General features: G+C 47.8%; 1 protein-coding gene across 1 annotated transcript in view; it reads left to right on the top strand.

Moving 5' to 3' along the window:
- The first annotated feature begins 549 nt into the window (after positions 1–549).
- The window catches only part of PLEKHH1 (pleckstrin homology, MyTH4 and FERM domain containing H1), a 39,677-nt gene continuing 15,466 nt past the window's right edge, over positions 550–24,760 (top strand). The window contains exons 1-10 of the mRNA XM_016223855.2: positions 550–681; positions 12,895–12,957; positions 13,856–14,005; positions 17,419–17,502; positions 19,007–19,088; positions 19,190–19,950; positions 21,075–21,153; positions 21,793–21,884; positions 23,362–23,512; positions 23,647–23,789. Of these exons, the coding sequence (XP_016079341.2) occupies positions 556–681; positions 12,895–12,957; positions 13,856–14,005; positions 17,419–17,502; positions 19,007–19,088; positions 19,190–19,950; positions 21,075–21,153; positions 21,793–21,884; positions 23,362–23,512; positions 23,647–23,789 (1,731 nt within the window). The 5' untranslated portion in view covers positions 550–555. The remainder of the gene's footprint in view (positions 682–12,894; positions 12,958–13,855; positions 14,006–17,418; positions 17,503–19,006; positions 19,089–19,189; positions 19,951–21,074; positions 21,154–21,792; positions 21,885–23,361; positions 23,513–23,646; positions 23,790–24,760) is intronic.

The following is a 24,760-nucleotide window of genomic DNA, read 5'->3' as shown; positions in this document are numbered from 1 at the left end:
GAGTGAACTCTATCCCCACCTCCCCACCCCCCCAGCATCATCGGCCCCATTTCCCTGTCCTGTTTATCTGTGTATCAATCGGTTATTGTGACTGCACTGTAATTTTGCAGTTAGACTTCCTTGAAAAACTCAAAGACAAGGGACCTCTGTTATTTATCTTTGCATCTCCAATGCTTAGAACACTGTCTGGCACATAAATGTTCGTTGAATGGATAAAAATTAGTTACATGAAATTATTGAATGAAAAACAAATGAGCCCTGCCTTTCCACTTTTGTAAAAATGAGCCTAGGTTCTCGTTACGGTTTCTGGGGTTTTGTGATCCCCTGAGGTTGCTTAGCTAACTTATGATAGAATGTGACACACAACTAAGAAAGGGGGCCTCGGGACAGAGGGACAGTGACTAACTTACCTCCCCCAGCCCCTGTTTTCTCTGTCTTCCTCTGGTCTCCTCTCATCCTTTCCCCATGTAACTCTTCCTCCCACACTTATTTATCATTCCCTCTCTGTGTGCTGGTTCTCAGGGATCCCTGGAATAACCAGAAGTTGATTCCATCATGGCTGACCCCAAGGTGGAGACCCGGACCAGCATGGACTGGCAGAAACGCTGCCTGGCCCTAGAGACCCAGCTTACCCGGTTCCGCCTGCAGGCCAGCAAGATACGGGAGCTGCTCGCCGACAAGGTGAGTTCTGGGGAGCAGGCAGCTAGCTGCCTGACCTCGCTGCCGAGGCCTGTCGGAGAGGGCCAGAGTTAGGGAGCGCTGGGGAAGGTGACCTTTCTTTCTGGGGGGGATTATTTTATTTATTTTTAATAGAAATATATTTGACATATAACATTGTGCAAATTTATGGTGTTCAACATGTTACTTTGATACATTTATGCATCGTAATATGGTTGCCGTCATAGTGATAATTAGCTCTATCACATTACATAATTATTTATTTTCAGTGGTTGGAATAAATACATTCTAGTTTCATAGCAAGTTTGATGATTACAGTACAATGCTGTGGTCTGTGTTCACCATACTGTACATTCGATCCTTAGGGTTTACTTACTATTCATTGCAGAAAGGTGAACTTTGAGTAAGATGCTTTTCACACATGTAAAATGAAACCCACCCAAGGTAGTTTACCAAAGTCAAAGCAGTTTATTAAGCTGTCATCCAGCATTCTTTCCTGCTCTGCTGCTCTGTATGGCACACCAAAGAAGTGACACAAATCATCTTGGTCCTCTGTTACCTCCTGAGTCACCTTTGGCTGCAGGGGAGGTTCTAATATTCCCTTAACATCTCTTCAGCATGGGGAAGAAGGATGTTGTAGGAGAGAAGACTGGAAATCTCCACCCTACTGCTCAACCTCTATGAAGCACAGGAGCTGCGGAAGGCAGCCTGGTTTCCTGGTGACAAGGACACAGGCTTTAGAGCCAGACCTACCTGGCTCAGCCACTTATTAGCTATGTGACCCTGAGCAAGTCCCTTCACCGCTAAGACAGGGACACAAATGTCTACCTTTTGGAGTTATTTTGAGAATTGTATCAGATCACATATATAAAGGTTCTGGCGTAGAATAGGTCTTAAATGGGAGCAATTATTAGCTTTACAGGCTTGGGTGGGCTGGGTGGGAAAGTGACCACCATTCATAATGTTTCTATGGGAACATATATTCTAAATGGCTGACTTTTTGGAGCATAACCCTTCTAGAGAGTAGAGATCTGCACTAAAAATATATATAATGTTAATTGAATCAATCATTCTCTTTGTAGTTTTGTTTGTATCACCTATCTGTTTAGCAAACCCTTCTTTCATAGGATAAAAGTAAAATTCAGTCCACCCCTCTCCAAGTAATGTCAAAGTCTTGATGAGTAAAGCCTGAATAAATGCCTGTTTTAGGGACAAACCCATAGCCTGGAGTCTAGGAAGACAAGTTGTTGGCGTCACCTCTGCATTTCCACTTCTGAGAGGAGTGGCCCTGGACTAGCCTGGACTAGAACTCATGAACCTTGGGCCTGTTGGCATTGCCACCTCGTTCAGGCTTTGCAGAACAGATTGGCAGTGTTCCTGCGGATGTGGTTCTCAGACACTGCAAATAGAAAGGGTAGAATTCCACCACCGCAGGGAAAGGGAAGCAGAAGTGAGACAGTGGTTCTCAAAGGGTGGTCCTGGGACCACCTGTACCAGAAACCTGGAGGAGTACTTGTTAAGCATTTGCATTCCTGGGCCCCACCCCAGCCCTCCTGATCCAAGTCTCCCCGGGTACTGCTCATAATCTGCATGTTTAATAAGCTCCCAGACATTGGTTTCAACACTGCAAGGCTTGAGAACCTTGCCTTGGGTTACGGTATTGAAAAAGGTATGCAAGGGAAGGCAAGGATAAGTAAGGATCAGCCAGCTGGTTAAACACATCTTGGAGGGAAGAGACTTTCGTTTCTAGTAATATGGACAATGAAATAACCTTAAAAATGGCCACTGTGAAACACCTAGGCATACTGCGTTAGACATTTAAACTATCTTCCGTTTAGAGCTGCACACTGAAAAAAAAGGAATCCTCAGCGGGCAAAGAGGAAAACCCAAGTGGTACTCAGTTCAGGCTGCTGAGTGGGACGGGGTGCATGGATGGTCTCCCTTTAGTCTTGAAAGGTTTGAGGGATGAGTTTTAACATCTATGGAGGCAGAAATGAGGTCTGGCCATTTGAAAGCTGGGCCTGACATTGAACCTTTCATATAAAGTTAGGAGTACTAAATAGCTTCACGCTAAATGAAAAGGCAGAAAAAGAAAAGAAAACCATCCACCAGCACAGGCAGATGACGGAACAGCTTCTCATACTTAGCCAATAAGGCTCTGGGTTAGGAGGAAAAAGAAGAAAAGGAAAAAAGGTTCCCTGAGAACCTGGTGATGATGAATTGGTTTAACATTAGAATTTATACTGTCTGTGAATTAGGAACCCTAAGTCCTGGGCCAGAGATACCCCTGGGAAACCTTGTAGGGACAGACACAGAACCTCTCTGGAGAAACAAGACCTCAACCCAGGTCATACAGAATCCCTACAGGCCAAAAAAAAGCCTCAGTGAAGATGAATATATGACTCAAGATGACTGAATATTGGGAGCATAATGTACAGTGTATGAGAGTCCACATATACAACAAACAACTGAACTATATCCCTCCCCCAAGAACTAATAATAATAGAGCTTTGGCATGATACTCTAAAATAAATGAGTTCAAAATATTGAAGACGTAATGAAGTAATTGAAAACCTGAGACAAGAACAGGACACAGCCAAAAGGATCAGGTAGACTTTCAAAAGAACCCCATAGAACTGCTAGAATTGAAAACTGTTTTCACTGAAAATAAATGTTCAGTGGGTAGATAGATTAAACACCAGATTAGGCACCACTGAAGACAGACTTCATGAACTGAAATATGGGCCTGAGGAAATCATGCAGAATGTAGCACACAGAGATAAAGACACAGGCCTAGACATGGCTGCTAGAATGACAAGATCCTATATAAGATTCCAGAAGTGGAGAAGAGAGTGTAGGAGAGCCATTACTCAAAGAAATAATGGCTTAAAATTTTCCAAACTTGATGAAAGATATGAAGCCCTAGATTCAGGAAGCAGAATGAGTGTAAGCGGGATCTTTTTTTTTTTTTTTTAATCCATGCCTATTGTATTAGCTGGAGTGTAGTTTGGCTGCTATAAGAAAGAACCCAGAATAACAGTAGCTTAAACCAGACAGATGCTTATTTCCTTCTTAGGTAGAATCTCAGGCATAAGCAGTCTAATTCTAGGGTGGTACCGGCTGCATGTTTGAAGATGGTTCATCCTGATGTCCACCCAACCCCTTTGTTTTAAGTGCATGACCTGGAGGTTGCATTCATTCCTTCTGTTCCTATCTCACTGGAAAAAACTTGGTTATACCCAGCTGCAAGGAAGATTGGAAAGTATTGTTTTATTTTGGATAACCATGTGCTCTGCTAAGTTGGAAGTTCTATTTATATGAGAGATAAGAGAACAGATGGGGAGCAGAACTGGGGAACAATTAGCAGTCTGTAAGCCTAGAATGTGAGCCTAGAATAATGCTAATAACAAATAGAGTATATAACTTTCAAATCAGTTGAGCAGGGAAATGGGATAAAGGAAGTCTATTAAATTCAGGCAGGGAGAGGGAAAAAGAGTAGAAAAAAAGAGTAAATAGAAAGCACAAAATGCAACAGTAGAAATAAATCCAAATATATTGGCCACAAGGAGACATATACAAGAATGTATATTGCAGCATTGATGTATGAAAAATTGGTAATAGTCTAAATGTACAGAGTGTCCCCCCAAAATGTATACATATTCTAACAGCTGATAGCTCAGTTTTGAAAATGAAATATATTTTAATAAACATTGCCTTTATAATTACTCAAACTGTGTGTGTACATTTTTGGAGGACACCCTATATATCAATAGGGGATGTATAAACATGTTGAATATATTTGTACAATGAAATATGACATTGCAGTTAAAAATAAATCAAGTAGAGCTACATGTGTAAGATTAATCTCAAAAACCAACATTAAACAAAAAAAGTCAGAAGGATATATATACACAGAATAACACAGTTTATGTAAAGTAAGACATGCAAAATGATAATTTCTGTTGTTTAGGGGTATATACAAATGGTAAATACCAAACGAGAGGCGTAAGGCTGGGGAGAAGTACACAGGAGGCCTCAGCTCTCTGTAGTGGTCTCTTTTTCAAAAACATTTCTTACAAAAGTTAAAATTTGACAAAGCTGAATGGTGGGTACATGTTTTTTAAAAAAACTAATCTCTACATAATTTAAAATATTCCTTTTCACCTGAAATATTTCATAATAAAAGATATTTTTGAGAAAGTATAGACAGCTCATCCCTAAGTGCATAAAATTATTGTACATCTGTTTTTACTAAATAATTAGCTTCCATTCCGAAAACCAAAGAAAGCACAGCTATCAGATCATTACATCAGAAGAACAGGAACACTAGTTAAATGTTTGTAATGTGTATTTTGATAAATGGTCACACAGTGGGCTTGTCATGCTTTATTTAGACTGTGTGAACTTACTATTTTCATTAATGAAGCTGAATGAAGCTGAAAAGAAGAAAGAGAGATGTTTTGAAGTGTCTCCCTCCCCTGTTCCCCAGGTCCCTTACACGTGTTGTTCATAAACACCTTCTTTCCCCCCAGCGCCTTGGGTCTGAGTAGGCTGACCTTCCATATCGGCCCATCCTCTTCCTCGCTGTTTCTGATCATCATGTAATCAGAATGCCCTCCCATTAAAGTGTTGGGGGCGCAGAGTGTGACTTGGGTAAAGGCTGGGGAAGCATGCAGACGGAGGCAGAAGAGCCCGGGGTGTGGGAGGGGAGAAAGGAGCAAGATACCTTGAGTTGGGGTCATGGAGTGGGAGACAGAAGTAAGGAAGAGGGCTGAGTGTGACTTGAGGAAAAGGTGGTGCACCTCTTGGCAGGAATTCTTCTTTGTTGTTGTTAATCTCCACCCAAGGATATTTTTTCCCATTGATTTTTAGAGAGAGTGGAAGGGAGGGAGGGGGAGAGAGAGAGAGAAACAACTATGTGAGAGAGACACACCGATTGGTTGCCTCCCTCCCTTGCCGCCCCCCCCCACTGACTCTGCAGGGGATCGAACCTGCAACCCAGGTACGTTCCCTTGGCTCGGAATCGAACCCATGGCCCTTCGGTGTACGGGCTGACATTCCAACCACTGAGCCGCACCGGCCAGGGCGCACAAATTCTTAAGGCCATAAACATCTCGTTGCTCAGTGTCGGGTCTGCGCCTGTCACCGGCAGTCATCCCCAAATCACTAAGAGAGGTTCAGCAGTTCCCTAGACATTTTCCCCAGTACATCAAGGTAAGTTTCAAATCCCAGGAAGAGATGATTGGGTTTCTCTGGAGAGTTCCTGCTGAGGCGGAGCCCAGGTCCTGCCTGTCACTCTTCCCAGAACTTACTTGTCATTCATCACCAGTACCCACCTGCACCGGGGTGAGCCAGGCCACTGGGTCCCTCAGGCCAGTGCCTTCATTCGCCTGCCCCCTCCACCTCTCCACACAGCTTGCTCGCCTGTGCAGACAAGAGGTAGAGCCTAGACGACGGATGGCCGCTCACTCACTGCTGGCTGTCATGCAGGGCAGGCCGGCCCTGGGTGTGCCCCAGGGGATCGGCCCTGCCTGGGATCAGATACCATCCATTGGCTGCTAAGGCTTGGAAGCATGCCCTTCCTCCTTCCCCAGCACGCCGCCTACTCACACCTGACTTCCTCTTGCAGAGCTGCCATTCTACGCATGGAATAATGAGTGCTGAAAAAAATTGTTTTTAAAGGAAAAGTATCAAGGCTACCAGATAAACCCTCACGTCAGGATGAGAGGAGATGAAGGGTGAGAGAGGAGACAGCACTGAACTTTGTTTCTGCTGTTATACCTCTCAAAGTTTGGTATGCTGCTCATGGACGCCCCGGCTGCCAGGGCCACCCCCTTCTGGAGCCAGTACAGGAGTCAAGGGAGTGGCTAATGTCTTAGAGTTCACATTTGCTCAGCTCCCCGGGAGACATTTCCCCAGCCCTCTTCCTTGGCGTGCTGAAGAAGTCACGAAGGCTAGTCGGATCCATTTAAAACTTGGGTACTGTTGTAAGAGGCCACGTAGATGAATATTGAAAGTCCCTTGGACATTTTTCAGTTTTACTAAATTTGTGCCCCAGTTATCCCATCAGAAAAAGTGGGAATATAATATCTGTCCACAAAAGAGTTTTGTAGGACCAGCTGGTGTGGTTCAGTGGTCGTGTCATTCCCATGCACCAAGAGGTTGCTGGTTCGATTCGTGGTCAGGGCACATGCCCAGTTTCAGTCTCGATCCCCAGCAAGGGGCCTGCAGAGGCAGCCAATCAATGTTTCTATCTCACTCTCACTCTCCCCTTCCTCTCTCTAAAAAATCAATAAAAACATTTAAAAAACCCCAAACTTTGTAGGAAGTGTCATGATGAACATGGCATCAGTATTAGAACTGGTACAGGTTTTACATTTTTTACTTATTTACTCCCTGTGTGCTTCCAAAAGGGATTTGAGTGGATTTATAAAAAAGAAGAAATAAGCAATAAAACAATTCTCATTTTTTAGCTTGAATATTTTTAACTGAAGCAGCTTTTCCCAAGTCCCATTCCGGTGGGACCACGTGCTCTTCCTGTTTTCTAGAATCTCTTACTAATGTCGTCAACCAAGGTTTTGAAATACAGTTACTCAGTTTTATATTTATACATCAACAATTTGTAATTCATGACTTTTTTTGTTGTTGAGTGTATAAATGGCCTAGTTCAGTTTCCTTAAACAAAAGAACAATGAACATTGCTCCTCCCCCCTCAGACCTTGCGTTATACAGAGTCGCAGTTCAGTTCAGGCACCAGCTTCACAATGTATGGATAGAACACGGGGCCCAGTAAAACATCCTGAAATACCTCAGAATTTGTGGAAGGGCGGGGTATCATAAAAGGGGAGTGCCAGGACTGTGAGGACCGGTTGGAAGTGTGTTGAAGCCTGCATAAAATCATCACAGTCAGCCTTAGCACGTCTCTGTGCTCACAGATCTGATTGGCTTTGGGAGCAGATGCCTTTTAGAACTTTTTTTATTTATTTATTTTTTTAAATTTTATTTTTGTTTAAATATTACAGATGTCCCTTTTTCTCCCCAGTGACCCGTTCCACCCCGTCCCGTCCCTCTCCCCAGTCCCTTTCCCCACCATTGTCCATGTCCTTGGGTTGTGCATATATGCATATAAATTCTTTGGTTACTCTCTCCCCCTCCACCCACCCGCCCTCCTCCATCCCTCTGACATTCATCAGTCTGTGAGCGTGTGTGTGTGTGTGTGTGTGTGTGTGTGTGTGTGTATGAGTGTGTATGCCTGGGGGGTATTGTTTTCCTCACCCCCATTTTTTGTAAGGACCACTAAAGATAATATTTCTCAGGAACCATAGCATCGATAGAGCTCTGTACTCCTCAAAAGCCATTCCAGAAGCCCCATGCCGATGGGGCTCAGCCCAGGGATGCATCCTCAAGGGAATCAGGTAGCTTTGCTTTGCATCCTGTGGCCAGTCTAATGTTTTCAGGATGTGGTCTGTGGACCGCCTGCATCAGGATCACCTGGGATTTTCTTTTTCAAGAACATTCCTGGGCCCATCCTCAGACTTGCTAAATGAAAACCTCAGTGGGCAAGGCCCAGAAATCTGCCGGTAACAACGTCCACAGGGATCTTTCCACCCCTGAAAGTGTGAGATCTACAGCCACAAACTCCTGCCAGGGCCTTGCCCCAGGGCCCCTTTTAGCTGTCCTTGTAGTGGACACTTGAGGCCCATGCTCCCAGAGGAGGTTCTGGGCTGTGGGGGTGCAGGGGGACCCACAGCCAAGACTTAAAGCCCTTTCAGACACCAGGGCAGCCACAAAGTCGTGTATTTTATATATTCAGGAATAGACATGATTTCAATTGAACAAAAGATCTACTAAAAAAATAAAGTTGAAAACCATTGTCTTTGATTACAACAGTTGGAATCATTCAATAGCTAAAACTGGGGATTACGAATTCAAATGCTTGTAGGTCCCTTAGATAAGTGACACAGGTGGGTTCTGGGGAAAATTCAAGGGAATGGGCTAGGGCTAGAGGAGGAAGTGGTTATTGCCGTAAGAAAATGTAACCCTAGTATGTCCAGATCTTCTGAGTTTTCAGGAGAAGTTGAAGTTGGGCCTTATTTGTAGAATCTGGGTTTTTCCGGGACAGATGAGAGGCACAGTGGCTGAGAGCACAACAGACTCTGGAACCAGTCCTCCTGAGTTTGAATCCTGGCCCTCTCTTAGGCAAGTTACCTAATTGCTCTGGTCAGTTTCCTTATCTGTACAGCAAGGATAACAGTACCCATCTCCTAAGACTGGGATGAAAACTCAACAAGTTAATTCACGTAGAGCATCACGTAAGCCAGTGCCAGACACAGAAGTGGCCTTGTTTAGTTATATCTGTGTCGGCTAAGTGCCCACAGCACTGTAGGTCTTACAAGATGCTCGGTAGGCTAATGGTTGGCAACCTCTGGCTTAAAGCCATTCTTTCTGTAGATGGATCCTATGTAGGATGGCCATATAATTTATCAAGTGCCGTTTAGACCAGGGCACTTTTGAGAGAGAAAGGAGACCCTGTTACTAATTATTCCAGATGACAGATGAACAGACTGTCCCAGCTAAACTATGTCCCTGGACCTAAGTGCCATCTTTGTATATGAAAAACCAACAAGTAGCTTCTATCTGTAAACTGCTCGGTAGGTGCCAGGTTGTACATGAGTTTATAGGAGGCATCCTGTGTAACCTTCATCAACAACCCTGGGAGGCAGAGACTCATTAACTCTCTTTTTACTGGTGAGGAAACTGAAGCACACAGAGGTTAAGGGACTTATCTAAAGCCATTCCATGGCAGAGCCAGTTGGGTTGCAGAGTCTTAGTGGTACAGAGCCTTACCTGTACCACTTTCTCCAGTGGGTGCAAGGCGGTGGTAAGGACACCGAACCCCCTTTTCAAAGGGCAGCTACAATCCAGGATGGCACAGAGCTCTTCGCTCAGGCCACTGCTCACTCAGCATGCAGGACTGTGCCCGAGAGCAGCAGAGCAACCCGCCTCTCCCACTGCCATAGGGCTGATATTTCACAGCATCACAGAGTGTTACAAGGAGCTGTGGACATGGGGATTAAGTACCAGGTCGGTGCCAAGTGCATTTCATCAGGTCACTGCGGCCAGTTGTCAGGCAGCTGATGAGTCGCATGTGGGAGTTGCAGCTGGTGAAAGTGGATCCTGCCTAAAAGTCATCCGCCTAAACCTGACACCTCTGTGGCTGGTGGGTCACCCCTGGCCCACAGACTAAAAGGACAGTTGAGGACGTGGTCCTAAGGAACCCCCTGAGAGGAGAAACAGTACTCAAATGAGGGGTGGCCCACCCAGAGCTCCAGCATCTCGGAGCTCCAGGTGTGGCCCTTTGATAAGTGCAACAAAGAATGACCTGCTGTCTTGAAAGGTGTTGATGCCAGGATTGAGAGAAACACCTGGGACTATTTCAGCTGCAATGGAGGAAATGTATTTTCATAAAAAATGGAGGGAAACATGATGTTGAAAACATTCTCTTCAAACAGGGACAGCAGGGTGTTGATAACAGTCTGAGGGCAGTGATGGATACATAGATGGTCCTTATACTCTTTTTAAAAAGTTTCAGATATTCAAAATGTTTTCCATGCTCAGAAATTAATGTTAGAGGAAAAAGAATACTCCAGTGTGAAGGTGGATACAAAATGCTTTGAGTCTCAAGTGTCCTTGCCCGGAAGATAAGAGCAGCTGGGAGAGTTGGCAGCCACGGGGACCTGGTGGCAGCCCAGCTTTTCTATCTGCTTCGGTGATAGCATACCTTAAAGGGATATTAAAATCTTGAGGGGATAAAAATGCTCACTGTGTTGTCAATAACAGAGTTATTTCTGGCTCTGACCAGTGTCACTGCCACTCTTGACCCAAGTGGAAAGGTCTAGCTGGGAGGTAGGACTCAAAAACATTCTAGTCCTCACTCTACCTTGGTTTCTCCATTTGTAAAACAGGAAGACACGTTTTTTCCATCAGATGAAGTGAGAAAATATCAAACAGTCATTGCAGAAGGTCACACATATGACCTATGAGTTATTGCTTCCTATGGAAAACCTGTGTCTTCTGAGCTACAGAACAGATGATAAACCCAAACAGTCCAGCTGGCGGTTACTCTAGGAGGCCTGTCAAGAATCTAAAGCCTCTCATTCAATATTTCATTGTATTCTTAAACGCTCTCAGTAATTGCATTATTTAGACTTTTTCTGATGTGGGCAAACTCCAACTCTGGCTGGCTTAAACAAACAGGGAATGTATTAGGAGGATCTGGAACAGCTCACAGAACTGCAGGAACCACCTAACAATCACGATGTGGTGAAGTTGAAGCATGTTCTCTGGGGAAGCCCCCTGGGCTCTTATCTCTGGTCTCTTAATTCCAGATTTCAGATTCCTTGGAGAGAGAACCTGATTGGCCCAGTCAGGTCTGGTGTCAGAGAGGTAGAGTTATATAGTTAACCTGGTCAGTGTGGGCCACCACTGTGTGTCAAACCCCCCCCCCCCACACACACACCAAGTAGAATTCTTTTTGCTTTGGGCAGCCACCCTGTAACCATAATATTGGTTTGTGCTATGCTGTTATCTTCCCTGTAGCTGCAAACAAATGTTTGAAGGTCAAGGGACTCCTGTAAGACAGGCCCAAGGACTGTTTGGTTTTGGAAAGGTCATCTGGCTCTGATGCCTGTGTCTGGCCAGAGTGAACCTGCCCTCTCAGGCTTGGGTTGAGAGGTTTGATCACGATTATTAAACCCAGGAGAGGAAGGAAGAGATGTAGGCATCCTTGGCCTGAGCACATGAATGCCTATCACAGGTGGTCCTGCCCATTGGAGCCCAAGGGGCGTTTTTGTTTTAAATCTTAAGTTTTACTTGGGAACCTCAGATCCTTTCAAAGAGAATGTGCACTGAAAACATCTGTGTCTCTGCAGTCCCAAAAAGAAGAAGAAAATGGATGAGGCAGGGCTGCCCTGAGGAAAGAGGTGCCCCAGCTTCTCAAGCATGAACTGCTTCCTGGTAACTCTCCTCAGAGCTGAGAGATTGAGAAAGAGAAGGAATTTCTCAGTTCGTAGGTGGCTATTAAGTCAGGGTCCTGGCCAAAGGGAAAAGGTTGAGTCACTGACGCAAAGGCCACACCTGCAGAGATGGGATAGGTGAGGGCTGGGCTAGAACTTGGAGACAGAGGCCTGCCCAGCCTCAGGACAAGGCTGGGATATGTATGTTTAATGCATATATGTTGTTCTGGGGCAGGGCGGGGCAGGGAAGGAGCAGTTGACTAGGCCTTGGCATGTGGCATTGACAGGAGAGTCGGATATATGACAGCTCTGCTTCTGCAGGGCCTTTGTGTGACAGTGTGTGGTTCAGCGGCGCACAGCCGAGCCTGGACCAGAGGGAAGGTGAGAGCTGAAATCCAGCCACACTCCACTGGCCAACCCATGAATTGGTGAAGCTGCAGAGATGCCGTATGGGCCGGGCTGGTGAGGAGCTCCTTAGGCTTCACCTTCGGTCTGGTCCCTGACAGGTGTCCACGTATAAGAACGTTGGTCTCTGTTTGGGCCAATTGGCTTAAGATTCCAGAATTACCAGCCTTCTCACTCCTGAATGACATGCCTCTACTGGTAGCAAGATAGAATTTTTAAAATGTGTCTTGAGCCCCTCTATTTCTTTAAGATTAAAGAAATCAAACGAGGTGACACCTGTGAATGCCATTTACAGTCACAGGCATACTTGATGATGAGGAAGTATTAGTCCCCAGCTTGGGAATGAACATTCTCACTGAAGACATGATGACAGAACATGTTCCATGCCAGGCACATGAGTGAGCAGTGGCAGGACACTGCCTGTGACCCAGCCTGAGGGAGGGAGGCCTCAGGAAGAGGAGACTGAAGGCAGGACTGAGACTGGGGTGGGGTGCCTCAGGAAGGACGGTCACACTGCCGACCCTCCCTGGGAACCCTACACAAGGAAAAAGGAATGAGGCTTTTACTCCCTCAGCAGGGAGGACAGCACCAAGGGCTTTTCCCCTCCCATCAGTTCAGGATATGAGAGCAAGCGTTGCCACAGACATCTTTCCTCTGACACCCTTGAGCTCACTTACATGGGCAGTTCAAGCCCTGCCCGTGAGGAGTGTCTGCACAGTTCACTTGTGTTACCTTGATGTCATGTGCATAGTAGGGACGCCACACCTACATGTCCTCTTTGTCTCCGGGTGAGCAGATGCAGGAGCTGGAGCAGAGGCTGCAGGAGGCAGAACAGAGAGCAGAGAACGCAGAGACCCAGGTAAGAGGGGGAGGGGATTGAGAAGAGTGTGCAGGGGGGTGACCATTGGCCTTCCCAGCCCCTTCCCACGGACCCATACTCGTCACACTGATGAGCTCCTTACAGGGATGAGGTAAACCAGCAGTCATGTGTCAGAACTGCTGAACAAACTAAGGTGCATGGAGCTTTCCGTGGGCATGGATGAGTCTTTGGTCAAGGGTCAGTGCAGTGAGTGGGTGAGTGAATTAGTCCAAATAGACTAGGTTATGCTGGGGTAACAAATTAAGCCTGACACCTCAGCGGTTTATCACATTTAGTTCTCACTTATGGTATCTCTCTATTGAGGGCGAGCCAGGGATTCTGCTTCACACGGTGACTCAGGGATCCAGGCTAATGGAGCTCCCCATCTTCTAGCTGGACCCTCTGGAACACACAGCCTCCTTGGTTGCCATGGTGCTTGTGCGCCAGCTCTTAAACGCTTGAGCCCAGAAATATCATGTCATTCCTCTCAGGCCCATTGGCTGGAGTGAATTCCATGCCACTCTGACTACAGGAGGGCTGGGAATATTGGGAAGCACGTGGATATGCATTGAGCAGCACATGTCTGCCACACACACAGTTAGGTGGGAGCAGTTCCTCTCCAGAGCTGTTTGTCCTACCCAGCTCATCCCTACCAGGACCCTCACAGTTAGAGGACCCAACACACCCTGCTGTTTCTCCTTATCAATTCCTTCTCCCCCTTCCCCCCTTCCCCCAAATAAGGCTTAATCAATGGTCATTGAATTCATTGGTCCAACTTCCCTGGATAAGGGCTCTGTCTGGGAGTCATGGGCTGGGGTATCGGGAGGTATCCCCTCCCATGTTAGTGGTCATTTCACAGACCACATCCCAACTCTATGAGACAATTGGTCTTTTTCAGGTGGGTGTGATGGAAGAGAAGGTGAAACTGTCCAATCTGAAGAATGTGGGCTCAGCAGGCAGCCTGCACCTGAAGTACCAAGAATTGCTGAAAGCCGTGCAGGGCAAAGATGAGCTCATTGGCCAGCTGGAGGCACAGCTGGAGAAGCAGGTAAGGGCATCAAGCAGCAGAACACCAGTGCCCTTTGCAGCATCGGCACCCATTGGCCCCAGCTTCTTGAGCAGAGCCCCTCTGCTTGACCCTCCAGAGGCGGGGAGCTTGCTCCTTCTTGAGATTGTTCTTTCATGTGGAGATTTCATTATCAGAATACGGCACATTAGGCACCAGACGGGATACAGTGAGAAAAGGACCTTGGAGGCAAAGTGATCTGGGTTTGAATCCCACCTTTAGCTCCTGCTGCTTTCTGGCTGTGGGAAAATTATGTAAGTCGCTGCTTCTCATTTTATATATTGATGTAATAGGGGTTGTAATACGTCAGGGCTGTCAGGAGAATGAACTCCTGTGTTGTATCAGACACAGGGCTGGTGTTTGGTAAGGAGAGCTGTCCCTTCTCCTCCCTGGCCTTGTGCCCTGCTAGCATGAGGGACACGGCACTTGGCTGTCATATCAGAGCAGCATGGAGCTAGCCCAGCAGCCTTGGTCAGCTGGTTGGCCAAAGTTTCTCAATCAACCTGAGTTGGCAGAGTCCAACATTGCTGCCCTCTCTGAAAAGTGGTGCCTCCTCTATCCTAAGCACGTGGAAGCCCAGGAGAGGCCACTGCCCAGCATCCCAGCTACAATCAGCACCTTTGCTCCAGAGGCGATTGGAACATCCCCCACCAGTTCCCCATGCCCAGCCCTTCCCCTCCACAATCTCATTAACTTCATCCTAATTCTGTCCCTTCCCTCTGCCATTGGCCTACCCAACTTTTCCTGGTGCCAGAGCTCCGTTATTTTCAACAAACAACCCCACAGCATCGCCAGATGACTTTTTTTTAAATCCTCACCTGAGAACATGCTTAGACAGAGGGAGAAAGAGAGAGAGACAGAGAGAGAGACATTGATGTGAGAAACATGGGTCGGTTGCCACCCTTACACTCCCTGACTGGGGATCAAACCCACAGCCGAGGTATGTGCCCTGACTGGGAATCGAACCGGCAACCTTCTGGTGCACAGGACGACGCTCAACCAACTGAGCCACTCTGGCTGGACTGGCCAGATGACAATTTTCCACGTGTACACTCCCCATGGAGGTCCCACCTAGTCCTGGTAGTACCTTCTCGCCATCATGGGCAAATTCATAATCATTCACTGACATTTCCTTTGTGCATGTGGCTTTATCATCTGCAGAGTACGATGTGTTCCTGAAAACTCATGGGAAAATAGAATTTTGACACCTGAAATATAATAAATTTCCATTGATTTTAGAGATGCCTTCTCTTTTGAGTGGTTCATAGGAGTGGCAGCATCTGGGGATTGGCGGGCAACATGATTTCTGCTGAAGCTTAGGTCAGAAAAAAAATTCATTTTATAGTAATAATAGGTCAAGATCAGACTAGAAAGAATGCTGTTCTGTTAGTCAATAGACCTGGTTTTGGTCCCAGCTGTGCCAGATCAGGGCAAGTCCTTTCACCCCTCTGGGCCTCTACATCAAGGGTCAGTCTATGGACTTTTTTTCCAAAGGGCCAGATAGTAAATATGTTTGGCTTTGTGGCCCATGTGGTCTCTGTTCCAACTAACTATTCAACTCTGCTGTTGTAGCATGAAAGCAGCCCTTGACCATATATAAATGAATGGTCATGGCAGAATTTCAATATACTTTATTTCCAAAAATAGGCAAGGTGGGGAGGGGACAGGTGGAAGGCTAGATTTGGCCTGTGGGCCAGTTTGCAAACCCCTAACCTAAATGATTTTAAGGTCCTTCCAGCTCTGACATTTTCATATTCCTATATCATTTGCACAGATGCCTTGTTTGGAGCTTATGTCTGTCATCTTACTTTTAGGAGGCAGTTTTTCCCTAGAAGTGTAACCAGAGTCGTTATTGCTGGTCTCTAAACTACTCCAGAATATCCCAGGGCACTTGTGCTCATTGTAAAACTGGTTGATCACCTGGGCCTCGAGCACTGTGCTGGGACCTGGTCACTTCATTTCACAGTGCTCCAGGAGGGAGGTGTGTCACCCCCATTCTAGACATGACATGCAGGCCCAGGGTTAGGTGCCTACAGCAGATAAGCCCCAGAGGAAGATTCAAAGCCCCAAAGCCTGCATCTCCTGACCTAGGCTGCTGTGCTTTAGATACAAACCTCCTTTCCATCACCTATGTACTCTCGATTATTTTGAGGGAATTGCTGTACTCATTTGCTAATTTAGCTTTATTTCCTGTTTTTAACTGCAAAGATAATCCATGTGTATAGTAAAAGACACAGAAAACCCAGAAGAGTATAAAATGACAACATTTTTCCTCTGTCCCCAATCCTTCGTTTCTATTCCTCACTGTTAACCACTGTTCATTGTGAACGTTTCTTGTATAGCAAAGCATAGCATCCCATTTCCATGTTGTTTATTTTGCCCTTATTTGTGGACGTTTAGCTGATTTCCAGTGTGTTTGGTTTTTTTTGCTGCGCTATCAAATTATAACTAACGATTCCTGAGCAGTGGATTTATTAGTTTAATGGTATGTACATTTAAAATGTTGACAGCCCTCCCACCTAAGGGTTGCAGGCTTGATTGCTGGTCAAGGGCATGTACCTGGGTTGCAGGTTCGATCCCCGGCCCTGGTTGGTGTGCATGCAGGAAGCAACCAATCGATGCATCTCTCTCACATTGATGTTTCTCTCTCTTTCCCCCCCCTCCCTCCTTCCCTTCCTCTCTCTCTCTCTTAAAAAAACAAAAAACAAAAAAACAATGGGAAAAAATACCCTCTGGTGAGGATTAACAAAAAAAATAAATAAAAATACAATGTTGACAGATGTTACATATTCCCAAATCACTTCCCCAAAAGGCTTTGCTCATTTGTGTCAGAGGAGTTGTTTTCCAACATTCTTGACAAATTGGGACAATATCAAACATCTGAATTGTGTTGTCTGATAGAGGAAAATGATGTCTCATTTTTATCAAATTTCTTAAAATTATGATTGAGGATGAGCAGCTTTTCATGGGTTTCTTTCCCTCCTTTTTCTGTTGACTTCCTATTTACATCCTTTGTACAGTAAAGGATATAGTTCACATCCTTTGGGTGGTTTATTTCAAATTAGACCTTTGTATGTGTGTTATGTGTGTCGCAAATCATCCTCCAGTTGGTCTTTTGATTTTGTTTAAGGGATTCTTTTCTTGTCAGATAGTAATTTATAGTGAGGATATAGATTCATTAATCTTTTCCTTCATGACTTTTTGAGAGTTCTCTTATGCTTAGGGAGGCCTTTCCCACTTTAAAAATATTAAAAATATTCATACGTGACTTTATTTTTTTCTATCAGGCCACCCCATCCAGTCGCCTGATTATTTCTTCTCGGGGCTTCCCGCCTCCAATTACCCACTAAAATAGTAACTGTTGTAATGAACTAAAGGCCCTCTCTTTCTTGTAGAAGCAGATGAGAGCTGAGGAAGCAAAAATTGTTCAAGAAAAAGCTGCAAAGATCAAGGAATGGGTGACACTAAAGTTAGCAGAGGTGAGTCACACGCTTTTCCCTGGAGCCTGAATGGACATGAACATGGGGTTGCCCCCCCCCCCCGCCCCCCGCACCTCTCCCTGCCTCCTTCTGTTTGAGGGGCCTTAACCGACCTTCATTTTGCTAACCATCTGCCTTCATTCAGCGTAAACGCTGAGACCATTCGCTTCGCTTTCCCTTCCTCTGCCATGGTTGGGTTCCCAGGGCTCCCGTATTTAAGTTTGGGGAAACGGAATGAGTCTCACTTCTCAGGGGTCGCATCAGTTCCCGCTGAGGAGCACACACAGCCCTTACCGTCCACTCCACCTTCTTCTCTGTCGTCTCCATTCCTTTTAACGTTTTTAAAAATATACATACAATGTACCGTTGTAGCTGGTGTTTAAGTGTACAATTTAGTGGCATTAAGTACTTTCCCAACCATCACCACAGTCTGTTTCCAAAAGGTGTCATCATCCTAAATAGAAGCTCAGCACCCATTAAACACTGACTCCACTCCCCCCCACCCCCGCCCCTGACAGCCTCATTCCGCTGTCCACAAAACTCCATCATTTTCCTAGTTCATCACTTGCTACAGCTTTGTTTAGGAAACTCAGGACTAGAGCTACAGGGCTACTAGCAAAGAAAACCACCCAAGAAACTAAAACAAAACAAAACAAAAAACCTCTTTCTAAACACAAGGAGAAGGAATTGAAGTTTGGAAAACAATGAACACTCATTTTTTCCCCTCTGTCCTGACACATGTGACTCACACCTGTAGGGGTATCAGCTTATTTTGCCTCTTGTCCCCTTCTGTATACCTGCATCTCAGGTCACCTGCTGGACTATGACTTCTTGAGGACAGAGCTGATGCCTCCATAGTGCACAGCCCTGACCTCTTGCTGAAAGGTGTGTTGGATTTCATTTAAAAAAATGCAGCAACCATGAGGATGGATTTCATGGATATGAAGTTGTTCAAAAGAAGCTAGACACAGAAGTACATGCTGTATGATTCCATTTATACTAAGTTCAAAAATGGGCACAATGTGTGTAAGGATTCATACTTTGATGGTAAAACCCAGAAAGCAAGGAAGTGAGTCTCTTGTCTCCTAAACCTAAAAGAATGGTTGCCTCTGGGGAGGGAGGGAAGGATGTGTGGTTGGAAATGGGCAAGTCCTGGGTTGTTGGGAGTTCTGGCAAATTTCTTAACCTGAATGGTGGTCACATGAGTGTTCATTTCAGCATCATTTGTTAGGCTGTTCATCGACGTGGTATGCAGTTTTCTGTGTATGTGTATTTCACAATTTTAAAAGCTTAAAAATGAAACTAGAAAGGAAAGGGCAGGGATTGCCAAATGAAATTCTATCCTAAACAAGACTGGTTAGCACAGAGTGAGGGAGGAGCTCAGGGGCAGCCCTGTTCTTTTTTGAAGATTTGATCTTTAAAAAGGATTTTAAGCTTATTTTGAATTATATGTCTAAACCTGTAAGCTAAGTATTCTAAATCCTCCTTTTTTCCTTGTGCCTAGCTTGAGATGGAGAATCAGCACCTGAAAAGCTGTAATCAGCGCCTGGTGGAGCAGGTGGAAGCCCTTCAAGATGCTCTAGAAGGTAAGCGTGTGTGTGTGTGTGTGTGTGTGTGTATGTGTGTGTTGGATTATGGGACTGAATTAAGATAGCTCTCAATATGCCTGTTTTTGCCCCAACCATAGCTCTTCAGATGGTATCTTCAGAGAAGCTTCTGGTAGCTCCCCAGGGAACCCCAGAGAAGGATTCTGTCCCTTCAGGGCCAGGAACCCAGCTGATGAGGCAGGACAGTGGTCCTCAGGCCCAGGATGCTATGAAGGCGGCTCTGCCTGCACCTTCTCCAGTTTCTCTGCAGAGCAAGGACTCTGTCCCTACAGGGGGAAGCTCCCCGGGGGAGCTCAGTTCCATCATGGTCTGTCCTGGGGGAATATCAGAGGCCAAGACCCTTCCACCTCGTCTGAGAAGAGAAGGCTCTTCTGGCCAGCTGTGCGTGAAGACTCGCACCTCCAGACTTGGCTTGTCTTCCTGGGTTGAGGGCCTGGCCACTGGTCAGGGAGGGTTGCTCCCTGGAACAAAGGCCTCGGCCAGGGAAGATGGCCCAGGCTGCAGCCTCACCCTCCCGAAGGCGCGAGCTCCCAGCACCCCCCATGACAGCGGCCAGCTGGCTAAGCGGCACCACAGCCAGCCCCAGGCGCGCCCTGCGCACTTCAGCCACGCGGCGAGCATTGAGATTGGGACCCTCGCAGCCCTCCCCGGCTCCGGCCTTCCGGAGGTGGCGGCCCTAGCTGAGCTCCGGGAGGAACCGGAGAAGATGGAGATGGAGGAGCAGCCCCCAGGCGGGAGAGAGGAGCAAGGAGAGAGCCCGAAGGCGTCGGGAGCTGAGCTGGAGGAAGTGGACTTGGGAAGCAAACCACCCACACCCCCCTTGCACCGGTTTCCATCCTGGGTAAGGCCCCCGGGCGCTGGGCAGAGCTGACGAGGTGACCAGTGTTCACAGTGAACCTCAGCTCCTCAAGCTTCACTTTCATTCTCCTCTGAAGTGTGAGGCCTTTTCCACCACTACTGGGAATACAAATATTTTTTATTTCTAATTTTACTACTTGGTCCCAATTTATCTGCCCCTCTCCAGTGCCCCTCCTGGGCCACCCTCACTGCACCACGTCTCTTACCTTGCCTCCCAGGCCCTCATCTCAGGATCCCATCCCAGCCCTTCCCTCTCTCCCCCAGGTGCCTCAGCCCCTACTGCCCTGCCCCCTGAGCCCTGACCCTCTCTGGTCTTTATGACTCACCAGTCACTTAAGGGGGCCTTTGTTGTTTCTTTATCTTGAGTGGAGAAAAGAGATATGCATAAGCAAAGGCGGAGCCTGTGGGTTGCTCCAGAGCTATCAAAATCCTTAGAAAAGCTCCCCAGGCTTGTGAGCCTACTTGGGACCCAGGGACATCCAGGGGTGAGGCAAGAGTTGAGGGCAGGCATTCCCCATCTAAGGGTCTAGTACGGTGGGGTTCTTGGTCCTGGTTGAGCTACATAGGCTTTGTAGGTTGGACTGAAGCCTAGCTGTGATATAACGTTACTACTGTGGAGAAAATGTCCCAGCTTCCAAACAGCTGGCTTACAAAAGGTCATGCCCTCACCATGGAGCTCTGACTTCCTCACGGTCAACACCCCACTTCTAGGGGTGAGAGCCTGGGACCTGAGAGCTGTAAAATGGTCAGATTCAAAGACACAGGTTGCTGACTCCTTTCCCCTGGAACTTGCTTGCCCCAAGGGAAGGGTGGGGGTTAGAGAGCTGATTATCTGTTGGGCACTGATTATAGTCCAGGTGTTAAGATATTTACATTAATAATGTCATTGGGTTCTCACAGCAGCCTGAAAGGGGAATAGTGTTACCCCCATTTCAGAGCTGAGGCCCAGAAATGATGTAACTCCCCCGATTTCCCCCGCCAGCGGGCTGAACCCGGCTGTGGGCGCAAGTCTGGCTGCCTCCAAAGCTGTGCTTTTTTCCCACACCCAGGAGGGGCTGAGGTGGGTGCAGCCCCGGGCTCTGACCCTCCCGGGACCTCTCATTCCAGGAGAGCCGGATCTATGCTGTGGCCACGTCAGGCATGCGTCTCTCCGACGTACCTCTGAGAAGTAATGCCACCTGCCGTGGTGAGTCCCAAGTGGGGTGCCCGTAGTGGGCAGGGTGGACGTGTGGGGGGAGAGAGGATTCTGGGTAACACCCAGGGCTAGGGTCACCTGGCACCCCGTTCCCTCCCTAAACCTGTGAGGCTCAGGTGAAATCACACAGCCAGGGCTACCTTGAAGGGAAAAGGGAGTTCAAGTTCAGCTCATTACCTGCTGGATGGGAATGGGCCTGGGGTTGTAGCCAGTGACAGAGCTGGAAGGGACTTTAGAGGAGGGGTCTCTCACCCCAGCCTGCTACTGGCACTGGCTTCCCCTCTGCAGTAAAGGGCTTTGGGTGGCAGGAGCCCCAGTACCTTGATTTAGATGTGCCCCTGAAGGAGGCCCATCCCCGCCACTAAGTCACGGGGCAGCCACAGAATCCCCCCAGTAGTGTGAGAGCCACGTAGAGCATGATTGGTAACTGAGTTTGGCAAGTGTGGGACTGAAGGCGGCCTTGGCTCCCATCCTGAGATCTGCCACCCAGTCTGTCGCTGCTGGGAGTGCTGTTTCCAGGAACACTGTCTGCGGCTTCCTCCTTACTCTCTCCTGGTCTCTGCTGCCCCCACACTCCTTCCTGGGCCGTGGCACTTGAGCTTATCTCATCCCTCTTCTCTGCCCCTCCAGGTTCAAGGCCTCCCTCCCTTTCGTCCCCAGGACCTTTCTCTGGCCTTGTCTACAAGAACGGCACAGTGCCGGTCTACACAGTCCTGAAGGGGGTAAGAAGTTGCTCTCCAAGGATGGGGTGTCCCCCTCCAGAGAGGCCCATTGTCTAGTTAGTGGCTGGATACAAGGGCGCCAGGGTCAGGCTCTGCACAGACGTAACTCTGGGCAGGGAGCTCAGAGTCATTGTCATGTTATTTTTATTGTTTATCTTTATCAGACTTTTAGTAGAAAAATTCTACATTACATAAATTTGAATCAACGTGATTGTGGGCAAAGTAAAAAGTTAAAGGTTAAACCTGTGTCTGCTCCACCTGTCCCCCGCATCTTGTTGCATGTGTGTGTCCCAGAGGGCAGTGGGGCTCCTTTTAGAATTTTTTATGTCTTCAAATGTATAGTCCCATATATTACTCCATAACATCCCCAACACAAAAATCCGATACAAGTGCAACATGTTTTTATATACCTTTTTTGTCTCCTTTTATTATTATTTTTTTAAAACATAACCATTGTACTTTGTAAGACTTTTTATAAAAGGATAAAAAGCCAAATGTGGAGTTTCCTCTCATATTGCTTTTCCCTAATCCCTAACCCAGAGGCAGCCATCATTCATGGCCCCGTGTTTGTTCCGTAAGGCCCTCTGCCGCGTTTCCAAGTGGGTTCACATATTCTCACTGTCTCTGTTGCTGCCTCTCGCGTGGGTGCACACGTGCACACACACAGAGGGGAGCACATTGCACGTTTCATTCTACGTGTCCCTTGCTGGTTCCCCCATCCGTGTGCCAGGCCTTTCTGCCGTACCTCCCCGTCTAGGGCTGTCCAGTACCCCTCAGTCACACGCCTATGTCTACCTTAACCCGCCCTCCACTGATTGACAATTTATGTCACCTCTCTTTTTCTCTGAAATAAGTGGTGTGATGGACACCATTGTGCAGATGTATCTCTGTGCACTTGGATATGCATATTTCTGCAGGACAGAGTTCTAGGTGTAGATTTCATGGGCAGATGATATGCATGTTTTAAACTCTGACAGGTAGTGTCAGCTCATCTTCTAAAAAAACTTTACTCCACAGAGTACCCTTTTCTCCACAGTTTCACCAGCACTGAGATAATCAGTCTTTTAAAATGTCTGTCCATGGAGATGATCTCCCGTTTCCTGATCCCACACATTTTTAAAGCTCCTGTTTCACACTTGGGCCGTGGCGTGGCTTTCTGGCCCCCTAGTGGCAGGGAGTAGGGGTCACAGTGGTTCCGTGTTCAGCTGGGATGGGGTGGCTCTTGTAGGTGCCACAGAAGATGGTGTGCCTCCCACACTGTCAGCCCAAGGAGAAGCTTGGAGATGAGGGCACAGGAGTAAGGAAGGTCAGGAAGGGACAGTTGTCTATTGGGTGGCCTGGCTGGGTGAGGGCACCCATGTGCCCCGGACAGGCTGTGTTGGCCACACCCTGAGCACCTGGAGCTCGAGTGCAGAGCAGGTGGGATGGGGCTTGTTTTGCAGCCCGAGCTGCAGTGGGAACGGGGCCTGTCTTGCAGAGAGCCACACAGATCAGCACCGTGCCCTTTGTGGATGAATCCTCTGGGTCCGACGACGACTGCAGCTCTCTGGCAAGTTTCCGAACTTCAGTCCCCTGCTCGGAGGTCAGGAAGACCAGTGGACTAGGCAGCCCCCGGGCTATCAAGAGAGGTATGGAGCAGGGGAGTAGGAGGGGTGCAGGGCAATAAGAGGCCCCCACCTCTTCCCATGGGCAGTGGGTCCCTGGTGGGTGAGGAGCTAGGGGAGGCATGGGACACAGACCTCGAATCATCCCCCTTGGCCAGGTGTCTCCATGTCCTCTCTGAGCTCGGAGGGCGACTACGCCATCCCCCCAGATGCCTGCTCCCTGGACAGTGACTACTCAGAGCCTGAACACAAACTACAGCGCACCTTGTCCTACTCCACTGATGGGCTGAACCTGGGTGGGGTGAGCTGGAGGGTGGCCCCCCCATGGGGCTGAGGCGGGGAAGGGTGGGAGCTGCCTGCTGGAGCCCTCAGCATAAGACATGGGCGGCAGCAGTAAGAGGAGGGGGGAGTCCCTCGGATGGAGGAGGGGAGGGAGGGGGCTAGGGGTCTGCCACTGATGGGAGGCCATGGGGAATGGTCTAGAGGGGTGCAGTTGTGGAGTCAGGCACACACAGACCCCATGAGAAAGGAGAGGGAGCCTCATCCAACCAGGAATGGCAAGTTGGAAAGCACACTGTGGCCCATCAAGCCCCAGGGGTTTGCACGTAGTACCTCGTTTTAGCTCCACGCTGACCCTGGAACCCTGAGAGCTAACATTTATTGAGCTTACAGTGTACCAGGCACCGTGCTCCATGCTTTTCATGTCCTGTCTCAGTTGTCCGCACAGTCCTCTCAGGATTATTGCCCCATTCTGTGGATGAGAAGCATGAGGCTCAGAGATGTGCTGTTACACGCCGGAGCCAGCAGTAAAACCAGATCTCATTCCCCAGCCCTTGTCCACACAACCAAGCTGCCCTGTCTGTATCTCCTCCCACCCCCAACCCTCCACCCCAGCCTGGCTGATGTGCCCACTCTTTCCCAGACCTCTCCCTTCCCTGCTGCCTGAGTGGCCTTCTGCCTCCTGGCTCAGCTTCAAGGGAAAGGCTGACCTCAACGGCCAGCTCAGCCCTTTCCTGAAGCCCCTCCCACCCTGACCAGACTCCCTCCTGCAGCCCCTGATCTGCCACCTGCCCATGGGCAGGTGTGTTCCCCAGCCAGTAGGACCCTCCCACAGCAGGGCCACCCATGCTTTATGTAGTCCTCCCTAAACCCTTAGCAGGATTCAGTGCTCTGAAAATACACACAGTAGGTACTCAGGTTTTTTTCTAACTGATGACAAAGCAGTGACTCAACTGGGCCACATTGGCCTGTGTGACGTCCACAACCTCAGTG

Source organism: Miniopterus natalensis, chromosome 1 (genome assembly GCF_054644295.1).
Source record: "Miniopterus natalensis isolate mMinNat1 chromosome 1, mMinNat1.hap1, whole genome shotgun sequence".
NCBI lineage: Eukaryota > Metazoa > Chordata > Mammalia > Chiroptera > Miniopteridae > Miniopterus > Miniopterus natalensis.
Note: the sequence above shows the minus strand (reverse complement) of the source record. Positions and strands in the feature narration are given on the sequence as shown.